General features: G+C 66.5%; 1 protein-coding gene across 1 annotated transcript; it reads right to left on the bottom strand.

Annotated features, from left to right (window-relative positions):
• Nucleotides 1–968: 968 nt before the first annotated feature.
• On the bottom strand, nucleotides 969–16,551 carry ABCA7 (ATP binding cassette subfamily A member 7). The gene is given in 51 exon segments (XM_047848249.1): nucleotides 969–1,883; nucleotides 1,945–2,032; nucleotides 2,355–2,751; nucleotides 2,809–3,020; nucleotides 3,124–3,163; nucleotides 3,260–3,423; nucleotides 4,033–4,328; nucleotides 4,331–4,392; nucleotides 4,463–4,595; nucleotides 4,947–5,043; nucleotides 5,045–5,071; nucleotides 5,135–5,272; nucleotides 5,913–6,178; nucleotides 6,828–7,030; nucleotides 7,162–7,226; nucleotides 7,229–7,340; nucleotides 7,424–7,617; nucleotides 7,800–8,056; nucleotides 8,135–8,248; nucleotides 8,441–8,501; nucleotides 8,589–8,692; nucleotides 9,078–9,215; nucleotides 9,441–9,547; nucleotides 9,549–9,572; nucleotides 9,675–9,759; nucleotides 9,762–9,805; nucleotides 10,102–10,273; nucleotides 10,524–10,651; nucleotides 10,936–11,139; nucleotides 11,222–11,442; nucleotides 11,545–11,720; nucleotides 11,723–11,763; nucleotides 12,089–12,158; nucleotides 12,161–12,219; nucleotides 12,492–12,588; nucleotides 12,591–12,825; nucleotides 13,013–13,129; nucleotides 13,409–13,434; nucleotides 13,437–13,529; nucleotides 13,605–13,815; nucleotides 13,981–14,061; nucleotides 14,211–14,359; nucleotides 14,416–14,502; nucleotides 14,641–14,704; nucleotides 14,707–14,758; nucleotides 14,841–14,937; nucleotides 14,940–14,981; nucleotides 15,168–15,215; nucleotides 15,218–15,260; nucleotides 15,349–15,583; nucleotides 16,444–16,551. Coding segments are annotated over 50 exon segments (6,531 nt in total). The 5' UTR covers nucleotides 15,415–15,583; nucleotides 16,444–16,551; the 3' UTR covers nucleotides 969–1,359.
• Between the last annotated feature and the right edge of the window lie 360 nt (nucleotides 16,552–16,911).

Here is a 16,911-nt window from a genome sequence, read left to right on the forward strand (position 1 = left end):
CAGACCCTGAGCTTGGACACACGCTCTCCAGGCCTCCCGTCCTCCCTCCTCTGGCCACCGGGCAGCACAGGGCACAGCAGGCCACCGTCCCCAGCCCTATTCCCACAGTCCGGAGACACACACAGACCGTCACACTTGCCAAGCAGCAGCGCTGACGAGGCGTCTTTGGAAACAAGCCTGAGGCTACCCAGCCACGAGACCAGCCACGTGTAGGGACCCCTGGCTTCTTCCCCCCTCCCCAGACCCCCGCTCCCTTCCTCCAACCACCTCTTCTCTTGAAGACCCCTCACCAGTCAGAGGCTTCTCCCCTCCCCCATTCTTCTCACTTCTGGAGTCCCACCCCATCCCCAAACTCCAACAACCCCTTTTCCCTCCCCAACACTGACCCCACTGACCTCTGGTGGGAGGGGCAGGTCTACAGGGCAAAGGGCCCGAAGACCACAGCCTCTGGTGCCAAACCCGCCTCTCCAGGCCCGGGTCCATCCACACACCCAGCTGGGAAGCCCCCTGAGGATCCTAGCACCCATTGCTCTGGGGCCTAGTTTCAGGGGTGAGGGCTGGCTGGCAGACTTCTGGCCAGGTCAGGACACCTGAGGTCTGGGCCACCCCCAATGGGCTTTTCCAAGTCTTCTGGAACATTCCCTAGCCTTGACCTCCTCCTCCCCACCAGGCTCTCCTAGGTACTGCCCTCAGCCGCCAGGCCCACATGGGCACGTGGGGGCCAGTGACCAGTGTCCAGGCTCTATGGAAGACCACCCTTGCACGTGAGGCCCCCCGTCCCCAGTCCACCAGAGGCCCCCAGAGCTGGGGGTCCAGTCGGCCACAGCCAGACTCTCACATGTACCCTACAAAATTGCACCAGTGTCGGGGGACACGTGGGGGACACGTGGGGGACACGTGGGGGACACGTGGGGGACACGTGGGGGACACGTGGGGGACACGTGGGGGACACTCAGGGAACAGGGAACAGGGGCCAGTGTCCAGACGCATATGGAGAGCCGTGTTTGGACTGACCTGTAGCCTGTGCGCGCGCGCGCGCGCACACACACACGCACGCGCGCGCGGTTTCACCCCATGAGTTCTCTATTTCCTCCAGGGCGATGGATCCTCTGAGAGCCTGCGACTGGGCTGCCGGAGTCTCCCAGCAACCCCACACAGGAGGTGCTGGGGTCCTCGAGGAGCCCAGTGAGGAGTCGGGGTGCTGTGGGCGTGGCACGAGGCCTGCCCCCACTCCCGCCTCCTACCCGTCCCGCTCCTCTTCCCCCTGGTCCTTGGAGAAGTACAGGAGCACCTGGGGGAGGGCGGCCGGAGGGGCGGTCAGCCCCCGGCCCGGCCCCCAGCCCCCAGCCCCATTTATCCTCAGCCCCGTCCAGGCGCGGCGGGCGCCCGCGCCAACGTGGTCTGGCTCCCAGAGAAGTGCACGCCGCGCTCCTCCCCGCGCCACGCCAGCTCTCCAAAGACGCGAGCCAGGGCGCAGCGCCCTCCCGGCGGCACCTGGAAGCGCGGCCACCTCGAAGGCCTCGGCCAACTCGGACCGCGCTGCGGGCCCCGCAGGGTCAGCGTGTGGCCGGCGCCAAACCCGAGTGGGCGGGGCCGGGGGGGCTGCTGGACACGCCCGAGGCCCGCCCACACCACCCTCCAGCTCACTCTGGCCCTGCCCCCCGAGACCTGGCCCCTCCGGACGCCCCCCTCCTCCTGCCGGGCCTCGCCCGCCTGTGGGCCCATCCCTCCCCTAGCCCCGCCCCCTCGGGCCGCGCCCGCTCCAGGCCCCGCCCTCTTCCCTCCCAGGCCCGCCCCTTCCCCGGACCCACCCTCGTCCGGCAGCCCCGGGACCCGTCCCGGTTCCGTTCGGCCCCGCCGCCAGCCCTCGAGCCTCGCCTCCGCTCAGGGTAGAGCCAGGTGGGCGTCGCGTGGCCGTGTCTGCGCTCTTGTGGCCCCGCTCACCTGCTCTCGAGGGGCTGCGCGCCGCCCGGACAGCGGACCCGCCCGTCACCGTGATGGCCCGGCGCGTGCAGAGCGCCACACACTCTCCCTTGCAGCCCGGGGCCCGGCGCCGTCAGCTCCCGCCAAGCTGGGGCCACCTGGGCCCGCCCCCCCATGCCCCCCCATGCCCCCCCCCCAGCCCAGCCCGCTCGGGCCCTCGGGACCGGGCATCACCGTCCCCGGCGTGCCCTCCTCCCAAAGGTCGGGGCCGCTCCAGCTCTGACGGCCTCCCGCTGGGGCCTGACCCACCTTGACCCTGGGCCCCGGGCGCGGCCCTCCCGCGCCACGGCCGGGAGGGAGGCTACTCCAGAGAAAGCGCCGGGAGCGGGGTCCGTGCCCGTGGTGGACTCGTCCTCGGGGCTTCAGGGGGCGATGCCCTCATCAGCCGAGCCCGAGCCCTCTCCCCCAGGCCCGCCCCCACGCACCAGAAAGACCACGGCCGGGTCCCCCACCAGCGCCACGGCTGTCGCCAGCTTCCTCTTGTTGCCTCCGCTGTAGGTGCCCGCAGGTGGGTCCGAAACTGCAGGAGCCCCAGGCGCGCGGGGCCCAAGCTCGCTGTCTGTGGGGCGGGGCGGGAGGGAGGCAGGGGGGGCAGTACACGGAAGGGGGAGGGACCAGGTGCGGGTTGGGGGGGCAGTACACGGGAGGGGGACTAGGGTAAAAATGGGGAAAGGTAAACAAAGAGAGTGGAGCCAGGGTGAGAGAGGGGGGGTGTGACCTGGCCAGAAGTTCGGGAAGCCCTCAGTGGGCGGTGGGGTCATGGCCGGGGAAAGTCAGGTGCGGTAGGAAGCGGGCAGGTACAGAGCACAGGAGCTGGGGGGAGGCTAGTGGAGAGAGGCGGACCCTGACTCGGGGCAGGGCCAAGGGAGCCAGGGTAGGGCTGTGATCCTGGAAGGAGGGAGGGGGAGGTCACCTGGGGAACCTGAGCTTCGGGCGAAGAGTTCCAGGTGCTGGTGGCCGGCCAGCAGCTCGAAGACAGCGTCCGACTGAGGGCATTAGCCCCTGTGGTGGTGCGCAGCGGAAGGTTCCCGGCCATGCTGTCAATGGGGGATGGGGGACAGGGGATGGGGGGCTCAGGGAATTGGCTAGGCCCTGGCCACTCGGGGGAGGGGGGGGGCAAACAGGGGCCTCAAGGCTCACCCACCCTGGAGCACCATGGTAAGAGACGGGTGGGGGGCGTCTCAGGGCCCGGTCCACATGCGGGGGTGTGGGCGGTCGTGCCTGGGAGAGCGCCGCGTGGGGACGCACACAGGCTTGGGGGCCCGAGCCCGCTCACCTGTAGCCAGGCGGCACAGCCTCGCCACCACCGGGCAGCGCGTCCCCCGCCAGCTTGCGGAACGTGGACGTCTTCCCTGCTCCGTTCACTCCCACGGGCCCGAAACACCGCGGGTGCCCTGCAGACGGCAGTCGGCAAGGTCTCAGATTCCTGCCCCACCGTCCCTAATCCCGGGGTGGGGTTCCAAGTTTCTGCAGGACGGCCAGCCGTGGCAAGGGGGCTCCCCGGGGGCAGATCCCGAGGGCGAGCAGGTGAACATAACGCTGTCACTTAGCCGGGAACGGTTGGTGGCACGCGGGATGAATTTAAACAATTTTGGCGTAGCAGGTACCCTGTCAAGTGCTCCGTAAATAGCGGAACGGCTCCCGACAGACAGACACCCAGCGAGTGCGGAACGACTGCGACGGACACCGACGCTCTACGCTGGCTTCCAGCCGCGTCGGCCCTCCGCGCGTGACCGATACGTAGATGTGAACTGGTGCAAAGCGCGTGCTCGATAAGTGCCGGCTGTGAGCACTACTCGGGTCTCACACACACACACACACACCTCAGACTCAGCAGTACCACTCGCTCTCAAACGTAGTAGGTGTTCGATTAACGTTGCGGCCACGTGTGTGGGCACCCCACCCCATAGGTGGTCAATAATCATCGGCTTGGTCTCCGTAGGGCCCAAGACCTTACTACACACAGTAGGACTCGGTAAGCGAAAGCATCCAGTAGGAGCTTAACGAGTGTTTGCTGGCCCGAAACAGGGGCTCAAGCGTTGGCAGTCAGTAGTTGCTCAGCGCGCGGGCACCTGTGCTCAGTTGTTCGGTAAAGGGCAGTGGGCACACAGTAGGGCAGCCCCTCACTGCCCCTGCCTCAGGACCTTCACCCTGGACTCTCGCCCCACCAGGGGGGATCGACAGCTGGCGTCCCTCTGCCCACGGCACGCCTGGGAGGTGTTCAGGTCCCGGAGAGGGTGGGTGGGCCAGCGGGAGCCCCCAACCCGGCACTGCGCCCACTTCGGTCAGGTCTCTCGACACCAGCACGTCCCCCTCGGTGGCCCCTCGGGCCACCCGGTCCTGACATGGGCCACCTCCTCATCCTCCTGCCCCGGGGTGGGGGTGGGGGGCAGCGACCTCAGCTGGGGTCTGAGGAGGGGAGAGAGATCAGTGGGCCCAGAGCCAGCCCCGGCCCCTCCCACCCTTACCCAGCCCCCACTGACCGTGGCAGCAGGCGGTCGCCAAGAGCATGAGGAGGAGGAGGAGGAAGAGGAGGGGCCCCTGTACCACCACGGCTAAGAGGTTCTTACCAACCTCCTCCCAGCGCAGGGGGGACTGGAACTGCCCGTCTCCTGTGTTGACAGGAAGGAGGAACTGGGTCACAGGGGGAGGTGCTTGGTTTCCGGGCCCATCCCCACCCAGGTCACCTCGGGCTTTTAAGGGAAAAGACCAAGAACTGAATGGGCCACTCAACTGAGGTCTGACTGGTACAGGCCACGGTGGTATTACCATCTCCTTTGTTAGGACCTCTTGTGATATGACCCAGGACATAAGTGGCTTTTACGACTACTTTGCCGTATCTCTAACTTGGCCCAAACTTGGGGCCACCTAACCCTCTAGTTCCCTTCCTGGGAGCTGCTGTTTGTCCCTACCCTGCGTTATCGACTTGGGTGGCACTCCCCCACCTCGAGGGAAGTTCTCACCTAAGCGCTCGAAGGCGTCAGCCACGGCCTGGTCTCACGCCATGTCCACGCACCCCCGGCCCAGGCAGAAGTGGGGGAACACGAGGAAGCCCCTTTTTCCGGATGCGGCTCATTTCCTGCAGCTTCTGCTCAGGGACAGGAAGAGGGACGTGCGTCCGGAGCTGAGGCCCAGACTTGCAGAGCGCCACCCAACCAGAGAAGTGTTGGAGCACGAAGGTGGCTGTGCCGCCGTTGATGCCGACGAAGAGGTTGACACAGGTGAGCACCACACAGGCCGTGCCGGGCACACGACTGGCGTGATCGACCAGCTGAGGGGGCAACAGGGGTCACCGGGTAACCACCCAGACAGCAGGCTGAGTAGCCCTAAGAGGGAGTCCTCTGTATCCAGTCGGTTAAGGGTCTAAGTCTTGTTTTGGGCTCAGATCACGACCCCGGGGTCGCATGGGGCTCCGTGCTGGGTGCGGAGCCTGCTTGAGATTCTCTCCCTCTCCCTCTGCTTGCACTCTCTCGCTGTAAAATAAAATTCTTAAAAAAACTTTTAAAAATTAGAAACAAAAGACAAAAGAGTTGTTTTGTTTGTTTGTTTTAAAGTCAACTCTACCCTTGGGACACCTGGGTGGCTCAGTCAGTTGAGCGTCCGGCTTCGGCTCGGGTCATGATCTCGCAGTTCGTGGGTTCGAGCCCCGCGTCGGGCTCTGTGCTGACAGCTCGGAGCCTGGAGCCTGCTTCGGATTGTGTGTGTGTGTGTGTGTGTGTGTGTGTGTGTGTGTGTGTCTGCTCCTCCCCTGCTTGTGCTCTCTCGAAAATGAATAAACATTAAAAAAATTTTTAAGTAAACTCTACCCTCAACGTGGGGCTTGAACTCACGACCCCAAGGTCAAGAGTCGCACACACTACCCCCTGAGCCAGCCAGGTGCCCCAGGACAAGATGAGCTTTTAAGGCCACCTCAGCCTGTCCTTAAATTAGATTCCACTTGGGACCACCTCGGATCTCTTCTGTCCTCGGGAGCTGGGACAGAGCCCTGGCTCCCTCGATGGCATCAGACGTCCGGGTAGGGCGGCAAGAACGGGCTCCGAGGGGGGTGGAGGCCTCACCCGTAAGAGCAGTAACAGCAGCAGGAGGGCAGGCGGGTTGGCGGGAGCCACGTACGCCCTCTGCTGGAAAGCCAGAAAGGTGAGCGCCGCCACGCACGCTGGCACCAGGTAGTTCCAACTGCGTCGGAGGCGGAGTTACGCCCATCAGTTTGCAGGTCCCCTGGGCCCCATCCCAACCCCCCGCGTTTCAGGTGGCCAGAGGCGCAGTCTCCCAGATCCCCAGACTTCACCCAGACCGTCCCGACAAGGGGCAGCAAAGGGGCAGCGAAGGGGCAGCGAAGGGGCAGCAAAGGGGCAGCAAAGGGGCAGCAAAGGGGCAGCAAAGGGGCAGCGGTGAGAGGCAGCCGGACCTCCCCCCCAACAGCACTCCCCGCACCACGTCCCAGAGAAAGTTGCTGAGCCAGTGAAGAGTGGGAGGCGGGCCCCCCCCATAAACTGCAGAGGCCCGGCTCCTTGATGAGAACAAGGGTGACGCTGGCTGGGACGAAAGACACGGCGAAGACCGCTCAGGTGGAGACAGGCTCGTCCGAGGCGGCCGTCCTGCGGGCAAGGGCGCACGGGCGCCTCAGAGGACACCTCTGCCCATGCCACGGGACAAGGATCCACGGGGAGACGAGCGGGGCCGTGTGGGGCCGGTGGGGGCTGGACTGCCGGCCGGGCAGACGCGCAGACCGTGCGGTGGGGTCCCAGCGGACGCAGTGACGATGTGTGGGCTGCCGGGGGAGCCTGACAACGTCCCGCTGTCCGGGCCTGGCGAGCAGAGAGCCGCAGCCCCTGTGTGCGTACTCAGCAGGGGCGTGGCAGAGCGCAGAAAGGCCGAGGTGGGGGGCGGGGCATAGGGACTCAGCCCAGCCTCGGGGTGGCTGAGCGTGGTGATGCTGTGGGCGTGGCGGGCAGGGCCTGGGGGCAGGTGGGCACGTAGGAGCGCGTTGTTGGCCCTGCCGATGAAGGCCACCACGGCGTGCCGGCCCTTGTTGTTGAACCAGATCCGGGGTGGGGGTGGGGGTGGGGGTGGGGGTGGGGGTGGGGGTGGGGGTGGGGTCGGGGCCGAGGGGTCAGAGCGCCGCGGTGAGACCTGCCCCACCAGCCACCTGCCCGCCCCCTCACCCGAGCACCCACCTTGAGGCTGTCCTCGGTGTCTGGGCTGTGAGCCCAGGCTGTGGGGTTGCTCAGGACAAGGTCGAGGGGCCCCCGCCGGGTCGGGGGTTCAGCAGCACCGGTAGCCCCCACACTGAGTGGCTCACCTCTTGCCCTGAGGGCAGGCCTGGGTCTCGGCCCCCCAGGGAGAAGTCCCCATACCTGCGGGGCAGTGGGCTCAGGGAGGGCGGGGCAGGAAAGCCTCCTAGCGGGTGGGCAGGGGGCTCGGGAACGGCCCTCCTCACCTGACCTCGTTCACCCACTTCTTGGTCTTCAGGCTGCGGGAGATGCAGGGGTGGGGTGTGGGGGGGCACGGAGAGCCGTCCGGAGCGCCGGCCCCCTCCTCTGGGCAAACTGAACGCGTGCAGGTGGCGGCTGGCCCCTGGCGCACCAGGCGGGGGTGGGTCTTGACCAGGAAGTCGGGACAGGTTCCGGCCCGTCAGGAGGCGTGAGGAGACTGAGCACCAGCACCGGGCCCACAAAGAGGACAAGCAGCACCAGCTGCAGGACGGGCCCAGCAGCTGCCCTCCCTGCGCACCCCCTGGGCTGCCCGGGACCCTTCCTGCTCCTGCTCTACAACCATCCGTGGCTCCCCGGTGCTCTCAGTAAAGGTGCTCAGACTGGCGGAGACTTCTCGGGTTCACCGCTGAGTGGGTGACGGGAGTAGAAAACAGGCACCCAGGGCTGCCCGCGCACCCTCCTCTGGCGCCCGCTCCCCCTCACCTGCGTAAACAGGCCACGGCGGCCACGGCAGGCAAGCAGAAAGCGCTTGAGAAGCAGGGCCCGGAGCTGCTGGCGGGTCAGCTCCCAGCCCTGTCCCCGGCCCGCGGGGTCTGGCCCGAAGCCCTGCAGGACCCGTGTTTCCGGGGCAGCCGTCGCTTTGGGGGATGGAAGGGTCAGTGCACAGGCTCTGGGAGACAGGGAGGGACCTGCAGACTCAAGGCGGGACAACTCACCTAGCTCCCCGTTCTCCAGGGCCGACTCTTCCGGCAGAACCTTGAGCCGTGAGGTCACATCTGGGGGAGCGAGGCCCACGCCCAGGTGCCGCTTGTGGCTGGTGATCTGTGGCCATCAGGGGTGCGTTCAGGTTTGAGGGTCGCCATTCAGCCGAGGGTCTGAGTCAAGGTCCTGGGTCGCAGACAGAAGGGGTCGGGAATCAGGGGTGGAGGTCGAGGCTGCGCCTTGAGATGCAACCAAGGCTGGGGCCTTGCTGTAAAGTCAAGTCTAACTCTGAACCAAGGCACGGGGTCAAGGACAGGGACCTGTGGCCGCGTCCTCTGGGTCCACATCCGCAGCACAAGCCTCTACCACCTTCGGGAAGACCTGGGGAGACAGAGCGGGGGCTCAGCCCGGGACCCCAAAGGAATCGCCCGCGCCCAAGACACCGTGGGGCCCTCTGCGTGCGCCTGCCTCCTCCCCGGGGTGTGCTGCTGGGGGAGACCCGTAGGGCAGCTCCTTCACCAGCCGCGCCCTGGGCACCAGGCACCGCACGAGCGACAGCAGCTGGGCGGGACCTGGGTGGACGGGGGCGCGTCAACCGGGGACGCAGCCGGCTATCCTCGGGGAAGGGGCTGGAGTGACCCACGGGAGCCTGTCTCTGCAGGCAGAGGAGGTTAGGGTTAAGCACCTGAGGGCAAGAGGTGACCGGAGATCAGGCCCGCAGTCCACGTGAGGTCAGGGGTCCGGGCTGGAGTTACGGAGCCTGTTGCCCTGAGTCAAGCCCCCCACTGGCCCTTCCCTCAGGCTCTCCCAGCCCGTTCCCGCCAGCCGCGCTGCCCTGTTTGGCATCCAACTCCTATTCATCCCTCAAAACCCCACTCCAAGCACTTCTTCGTCAGAAACATTTTCTGGCCGCTGAATTGGAATCTAGGGGAATCTCGTGCCTCCCCCAACTCCTACCTTCTCGGTATTTGAGCAGCAGCTCCCAGATGCTGCAGCGGGAAGCAGGGTCGACACCAGCTGTGGGTTCATCCAGAATGACAACCCGGGAGCCGCCCACAAAGGTGACGGCCACTGAAAGCTTCTGCTGTGTCCCACCTGGGCAGAGGCAGGTGCGGGGGTCCCAGCAGCGTCCCCTCAGTCTTGGGCAGGGCTGCGTCCCTTCCCCGTGCCCCCTTTCCCCACCCCCTGGATCTCCGTGCCTAGCCCCTCTGGGCCTCCCGGATCTGGTGTCTCCTCTGGCTTCGCACGGCCCTTGGGGTAAAGTCCCAACCCCCTTCCCAGCACCCACCGACCCGGATGCTCCTTCCCGGCTGGGGTCACCAGAGAGGCGGCGGGTCTGCGCACAACGCGTGGGGACAAGCCCCACGTCCTGCAGTAGACGGGCCTCCTCGGGGCTCACAGCTCCTGCACTCAGGCCCTTCGACCGCCCAGATGTTCTCCTCCAAGGTCAGCCTGCAGCCACGCGCTGGAACAATGGCCCCCGTGGCAGGCAGAGCCCCAAGAACACCCAGCCCCGCCACCCCTGACGCTGCTCCCCCGGGCCCGCCGAGACGCACGTCAGACAGCACGTCGTATTGCAGGCCGGCGTCCAGGTGGGGCCGGACGGCTTCCATTCTGGACTGGACATCGTGGCCCAGATGTGGGCAGAGCCACCAGTGGGTGGAAAGAGGCCACACAGTAGGGACCTGGGGGTGAAGGGGTCTCAGAGCAGCTGCCCCTTCAGAGGAGGAAACGGAGACCCCCAGAGAAGGAGCAAAAGCACTTAAAAGGCACCTACTGTGTGCCCAGACTCAAGGTGCGTTATGTCCCCATTCTATAAAGGAGGAAAACTGAGGCTCAGGGAACACGGTTGTCTATCCGCCGTGTACCCCAAGTGGATTGGGGGTCCCGACTTCCCCTGTGGAGACCCCAGACACCTCTCCCATTGAGCAGATGTGCCAGCTGAGGCCGGGGGGAAATTAAGACAGTGGCAACCGCCCACAGCATGGTGGCCTTGCCGTCTCCGTTGTGGCCCAGCAAGGCGGTGATCTGGCCCTAGCAGAAGTCCAGGCTGAGCCCACGCAGGGCTGGCTGGGGGTTGCCAGGAAAGCGTTTCTCCAGGCCCCGTACGGAGACCCCCGGAATCCAGCCGGGTGGGACCTCTTCTGTCGGCACTGCGGGAGGAGGCCAGGCTCGACCGCGGGAGCCCTTTGTAGGGGGGTCTCTGCGGGACCTGGGAGGCCGCAAACGCTGGCCCGTGGAGTCAGGGACCCATCAGGGCTGGGGCCTATGGGCGTTAGGGGAGCCCCACGGAGCCTGGGGGGTGGAGGTGTGCAGAGGACCGGGCTCTGTAGGAACCTGGGCCTTTGGGGGACATGGGGCATACAGACAGGGAAGCGGCCATCAGGTCTCCTCGTGCCTCACCCTCTGGGTCCTTCGGGGTGGGAGGCAGGGTGGAGCCCTTGGGAGAACGAGGTCCAAACCAATAGCTTCTCCGAAAGGGAAAGTTCCACGGTTTGGGGGTCCCATACTGGCCTGGGAGGAGCCGTGCTCTGTTACCCCTTGAGCTCATCACCCTGGGGTGTGCCAGCTTCTGACCACGCGCCCGGGATCAGGGCATCCAGGTGGGAGGGCCCGGCCAGGACCCCATCGGCCTGCCTCAGGCCGTCCCTCGAACGCAGCCACCCGGGCCTAGATGCCAGGAAGAGCCGCCCAGGACGGCCTCCAGGCACCAAGCGGCCCCTCAGCCCTGCCCCGGCTCGCGAAGGCCCTCAGCCCGGCCGCCCTCTGCAGGTACGCCCCTGCCCCGTGTCCCTACCCCACCCTCCGTCCCCACCCAACCCGGGAGATGGCCTCTAGGTACCAAGTGGGGAGGCCATAGAGCACAGCGTCGAGCAGCAGGATTCCAGAGACCTGGGCCGGGCTGAAGACGCCAGGGGTGGGCCCGGTGCCCGCCCTGTGCCACTGGGCGCCTTCACCCTGCTCCTTCGGCAGCGCCAGGCTCTCGCAGCCAAACCCAGAGGCCACAGGCGACAGAAGACTGCGGTGGGGACAGGGGCGTCAGCGAGCAAACGCAGCACAGGGCCCCCCCCCCCCCCGCACCCGGCCACCCCGGGTCCCACCACAGCCAGAGACCACCCGCAGGCAGCCGGTCTCGCCAGGCCACGCACAGCACGTAGGGCGGACAGAGCACGAAGTAGGCCAGGCCTCGCACGCGGCGGCCAGGTTGGCGCGGGGGGAGCGGGGCGCTCAGAAGGAAGCTCTGGACCACGGTGGCCACGGCGAAAGCCGCCAAGAACAAGAAGACCACGGCCGGGTGGCTATGGGGGAGGATGTCCCCGAGCTGCGAAGGGTGAATACGGCTCCTCAGGCTCCGGGATTTGCCCAGGGGCCCGCGCGCGCGCGCGCAGCCACCCCGCAGCCGGGAAGGCCGAGGCGTGCGCACCTTGGTCACCAGCACGAGCGGCGCCGAGCTGCCGAGGAAGGGCGAGTGGCAGCTGAGGAAGCAGCCGAGCCACAGCACCGCGCTGCCGAGCCCCAGGGCCTGCATCGTGTGGCGCAGCCTCCTTTCCTTCCCTCGCACCACGGCCTTCACCGCCGGCGCCACGGAGTGGATCCAGGCGTCAGGAAAAGCGACAGCGACCGGTTCTGTACACGCAGGACCCTGAGGCAGGGGCGCGGCTGCGGTGGAGGCCAGAGGCCCCGCGCAGCCCCCACGGGCACTGGAGATCCAAAGGCGCAGCTGGGCCCCGGATGTCCCCTGACCCCTGTTCCAGCCTTAGGATCCCAGCTGTCCTCACAGGCCGCGTTCTCCCTGCCCCCGGGGACCCCAGCCCCTCCGGGATCCCGGTTCCTCCCGCTACAGGTCACAGGGAGAGGTCCTTCCAAACCAGTGGCTCGCAGCCTCGACCGCATGAATGTTCCAAACGGAGCCCGAGCGGAGATCTGGCGGCGGAAGGGGGGTGGATGCGCAGGGAGGGGGCGCTCACGCGTCATCCGCGTAGCACGGGGAGGGCGTCTGCTGCGGGTAGAGGCCTGCACGGGCCTCGGTGCCGCTGAGCCACACCACACATAGCGCAGGTCTGTCAAGGGGTCAGCAGCCGGGCCCGGGTCCCAGAACCTGCACGGGGCACGGTGGTGGGCTGCGGGGAGAGGCCGGGAGCCCCACGGCCCCGCCCATCACCACCTTAACTCTGGAGCACACGCGTCTGTGCCCGCCTGCATCTCGTCCAGGGAGCGAGAGGTGCTGCCCCCGCCCCGGAAGCCCTGGGCCACGCCCCACGGAGACCCCACACACAGTACACCCCAATTGGCCCAAGGGGTCCTGGGCTCCACCCATCCCAGGCTCTAGGCAGGGATGGCCCCACCCACCACGCTCGGGTCCACCCCCACCTGTTCCTGATCTTATTGGTTCTCGCGAAGGCGTCGATATCCCTGCAGATCTTGATGCGCGGGTGACCAGGACCTGCGAGCTGTGCGGGGTCCAAAGGTCCCTCGGGCCCCAGAAGACGATGTCGGCCCAGAAGTGGTGCTCCGCGAGCAACTCCAGGGCCCGCGCCATCAGGGCTGCCTCCGAGGGTGCCGCCTCCAGCTTGTCCAGGGTCACACACTGAGGAAGGGCCTGGGTGTGGGTCCTGGGTGCCCGGATCCTCCCCTGAACCTCAGGGCCAGGCGGCGCTTCTTCCTCGGGGACCCCAGGGCGCGGCCCAGCTAGGCCATCAGATTTCTGCAGGGCCAAGCTGTGGCCCTCCTCAGGCTTTCCTTGGAATGGGGCACTGCTCCAAGTTGGGTCCCCCTCCCTGAGCTCCCCTGGATTCCACAAGCCGCCTGCACACTCGCCCCCACATCCTGGGCAGGGATGATGTGCCCAGGGAGGCCCTGGATGAACCTGCTGTCCTCCGACCTGGCCTAACCTGCCACATGGCCGCGTTTGTACTGTCGTTCAAGTAGTTGAAGAGCTGGGGTCCCAGCACACCCCTCGCCTCCTGGAGGCCCTTCAGTAGAGCCAGCTTCTAGAAGGTCCGGTTCCCCTGTGGCAGGTGGGCACCAAGATAAATGCCAGGCCAGCCCTTTCTCGACCCTCCCCTGCTCTGAGGACCCCTGCCCACCTCTCCTGTTTTGCTCCAGCCCGTGGCTCTGAGCACTGGTGCATTCTGTTCCTCTGCCCGCAATCTGGGAAACTCTAACTTCTTCAAAAACCTGGAGTCCACCACCCATCTCAGGAAGCCTCCGGGGGTCAGGGCCCCCCCTCTGGCCTGGCACAGCCTCCCTGGGTTAAGGGAGGGACCCAGGACCACTCCTGCCCTTACCTGGGCCGTGAGCCGCCTGGTGAAGCCACTTTCCCCAGGACTGGCAGCTTCAGGCGCCTCCAGAGCAGGAGGGACAGTGGGTGGGTTTCCAGCGACCCCATCAGCTCAGCACAGGCAGGGCCTGGGATGGGGGGACCATGAGGCCCTGCCCCCATTCCCACTGCCCCACTTCCCAGACTAGAGGTCAGTCACTCACTCAGGCTGCTGTCGGGCAGGCCCGGGGCGGGCTCCTGCCCCACCAACTCCTTCAGGTGGGTGGCCTCATACCAGTCGAGGGAGGGCCCCCCTGGGACGCCAGGGCCCTTGGCACCGCAGAGGACTTCCGACACGGCCTCCAGGGGCCGGCTAGTCCCCTGAGGTCTCCGCAGCAGCGCCCACAGCTCCACCAGGCCGGGCAGTGCCTGGAGCTGGAGAGGTCACCAAGGATGCCACCCAGCCTCGACCGGGGAAGGACCCTGCCAGGAGCACCTTCTCCCTCACCTCTTCTGCCCAAGCCCTCCCAGGACCTCCCCATCCGGGCAGCTTCCCCTCTCGGCCTCCCGGCTGGGGTGGAGGGTGAGTGGGCCGCTTACCTCCTGGGCCGCGTTCTCTGCTGCCTCCAGGAAGCTCCTCACGGACTCCCGGGTTTGGTCCAGCCCAGACCCCAGGGATTGCTGGGGAGAAAGCCCACAAGGGCGATAATGACCTTGATGGCATTCTCACCGGGGGTGTAGCAGTTTGCCAAGCTCCCGAAGATCCTGTTTTACAAATAGGGAAACGGAGGCTCCGAGGGGCACGTGGACTCATGCAAGGTCGCACGGGCCGGACACTTCACCACCATGCTGGACACAGCCCATCTGGGCACCCCTCCCTCGTCCCTCCAGGAGTCAGGGACAGCCCAGGAAAAGGCCTGGAAGCCGGAACCAGAGGCCCCTGGCCAGGATGGGGAAGCCCAGAAGGCCACGGTGGGAGCTGAGCAGAGCACACGACAGAGGGTCAGGCTGAGGACCCCCCTGGTCTCGCCCCACCCCATCTCATCTCTCGAAGCAGTGTCCCCAGTAGCTCAGTGGTCAGGGGCAGGCGGTCCCGCAGCCGGTCGCTTGGGAGAGGCCGGGCTGGGAGAGGAACACACAGAAGCAGGAGTTTAGGCAAAGCTTGGCCCGAGACAGATCCCGCCCTGTGCCCACGACACAGCCGGGCAGATGGAGGCTCAGAGAGCATCCCTGCCGGCCAAAGGGCCCTGGCCTCCTCACCTGCCCCGCCCGCCGCTCTCAGCATTGGCATTAGCTCTCCCAGGCTGGCCAGCATCCTGTGGGCTCTCGTCCTCCACCCCCAAGGATGGTGTGGGCATCTGCCAGGAGCCAGAGGACGCTGGGGGCAGAGAGAGCACGAGGTGGAGGCTCAGCAGACACCCTCGTACCTGTGGCTGCCGCACCCACCCCCGCTTGCTCACAGGGTGTCCTTGAAGTTGCTGAGGACACCTGGCTGCTCGGCGGGCGCGGATTGCGGGAAGCAGGTGTCGTTCATGCTGCAGATGAGACCCTGGAGCTGGGTAGGGCGCCGGCCGAGGGCAGCGGCTTGTTGGGGAAGTGGCCCGTGGGGACGTTGGGCATGGGGAGCTTTGCCTGCACCCCCATCGTGTCTGCACCCTCGCAGACAGAGTGCTCATTCAGACTTGTGCTCTCTGACGCTCACGGGACCCTGTGGATAGGGTGACTAGGTGCCTCCCCTCTCCCCCGCAAAGGGCCTGGTCCCTGGGGGTGGGGGGAGGGGGGCTTACACTCATGTTGCTCCAGTCGGGGGTGGGAGTGGCATACAGCCACCAGATGAAGAAGAGAAACAGAGGCCCCAGCAACTCCACCAAGAGCTGGATCTGGGAGAGGGGCAGAAGAGGCGGGGGAGTGGGGGACCGTGGGGGGCACCGGGGCCGCCCCGCCCTGGCCCATCTGTCCTGGCATTACCGGCTGTCTCCTGCGACACAGGACATTTTTCCAAAGCAGCAGCATTAGCTGTGTCCAGAAGGCCATGGTGGGAATGCACAGAGCACACGACGGAGGGTCCGGCTGAGACGCACTGTGTGGCTGCGGGCAACCCCTGGCCCTCCCTGAACCTCGTTCCTCTAGCTCAAGGTGCAGGGTTCCTGGAAGCTCTGCTTGGAGCCGAACAGCAGGCACTTATTTAAGGGTCCCTCTGTCCCTGGAGGGGCGGAGAGGGCCAATGGGAGCCCTGCCCGAAGCCGTCCCCGCACCTGATTGGTTGCCTGGGCTGTCGCTCGCCGCAGGGCTGGGGTCCAAAAGGCTATCAACTAATTCCTGAGGGGGAGGAGCCTCGGCTTGACTCGTCACGACTCCACTTTGAGCCCCTTTGGGGGCTGCCAGGTCCTGGCCCCCAACCCCATCCCGCGTCCTGGGAAAGATCCCCGCCCCCCAGCCCCAGCTCTAACCCAATGATAACAGCAAAGTGTTCACCGTGCTGAACATTTTACACACCAGGCCCCCAGAGACAGGCAGAGCCACCCCGCGGGAGCAGGGCCCCAGCTCCACCCACCCCTCGTGTATCATTTATCGTTAAGAACCACAAGACGCAGAGAAAGAGTAAGGCGGAGAGGCAGCGCTGCGGCTCCTGGAACCAGCAATTCCTGATCCCCGCTTTGGTTACAACTGTCCAGCTCTGGCCTACTTCATTATTGTGCTGCCGGGGGGCAGGGCGTTCCCACAGGCCCCTGTCGAGGCTGGAACTGGGACCCGGGACCCCCGACCCCCCACTGGAGGACTCTACATCGGGAGGGAGCTGGGGTGGGGGAAGCCTCCGTTTTTCCAGCGGGGCAGAGGGCTTGTCGGAGTTCTAACGCGGAGAGGGGCTGCAGGTGTCTGTCGGCAAATACCCGTCAGGTGAGTCCAATGCCCTGCAGAATTAGTGCCCGGTTCTGCCGCCCCTCGCCGCTCACACCCACCGGGGGCGGGGGGGGGGGGAGTGACTGTGGACTCCGCCCTCACCCCCTAATTCCCAGGGAACCTGCCTCCCTCCCACCCATCCGCACCCCGGGACCCTCTCACCTTTCCAGCCCTCATCTCTGGCCGCCTTCCCTGCGCCCGACAGGAGCCCCGGGTCGCGGCCCCTTTAAGAGGCGTCTCCCGCAGCGAGCCCTAAACCCCAGCAGTTCACCTCCAGGGCCTGGGAAGCCCGCGGCCGCGCCCGGCCCCGCCCCCGTCCCCTACTATTGGCTGCCATCCCTGCCACGCACAGGCCGGGCCCGCCCCATCCACGCGCGCCGTGGAAGGAGGCCGTGCAGAGCCGGGTTTCTTAAAGGGGCCGCTCTCCTCTTGCTGCGTCGCCTTGGGGCGCTGGGTCGCCGGCTCACCCCGCGCTGGCCGACCCCCCGACAGGCCGGCCGGGCTGTCTCCCCACATTGCGTACCCGCCTGCAGTGCAGCAGCTCCCCGTCTTACGAGGTCCCTTTCTCCCCACTCTATTCTGGGGGACCCCGGCCTAGCCAGACTCGCTTCGTGACCCTGGGACTCCACT

The sequence above is a fragment of the Prionailurus viverrinus genome, unplaced genomic scaffold (genome assembly GCF_022837055.1).
Source record: "Prionailurus viverrinus isolate Anna unplaced genomic scaffold, UM_Priviv_1.0 scaffold_60, whole genome shotgun sequence".
In the NCBI taxonomy this organism is placed as follows: domain Eukaryota; kingdom Metazoa; phylum Chordata; class Mammalia; order Carnivora; family Felidae; genus Prionailurus; species Prionailurus viverrinus.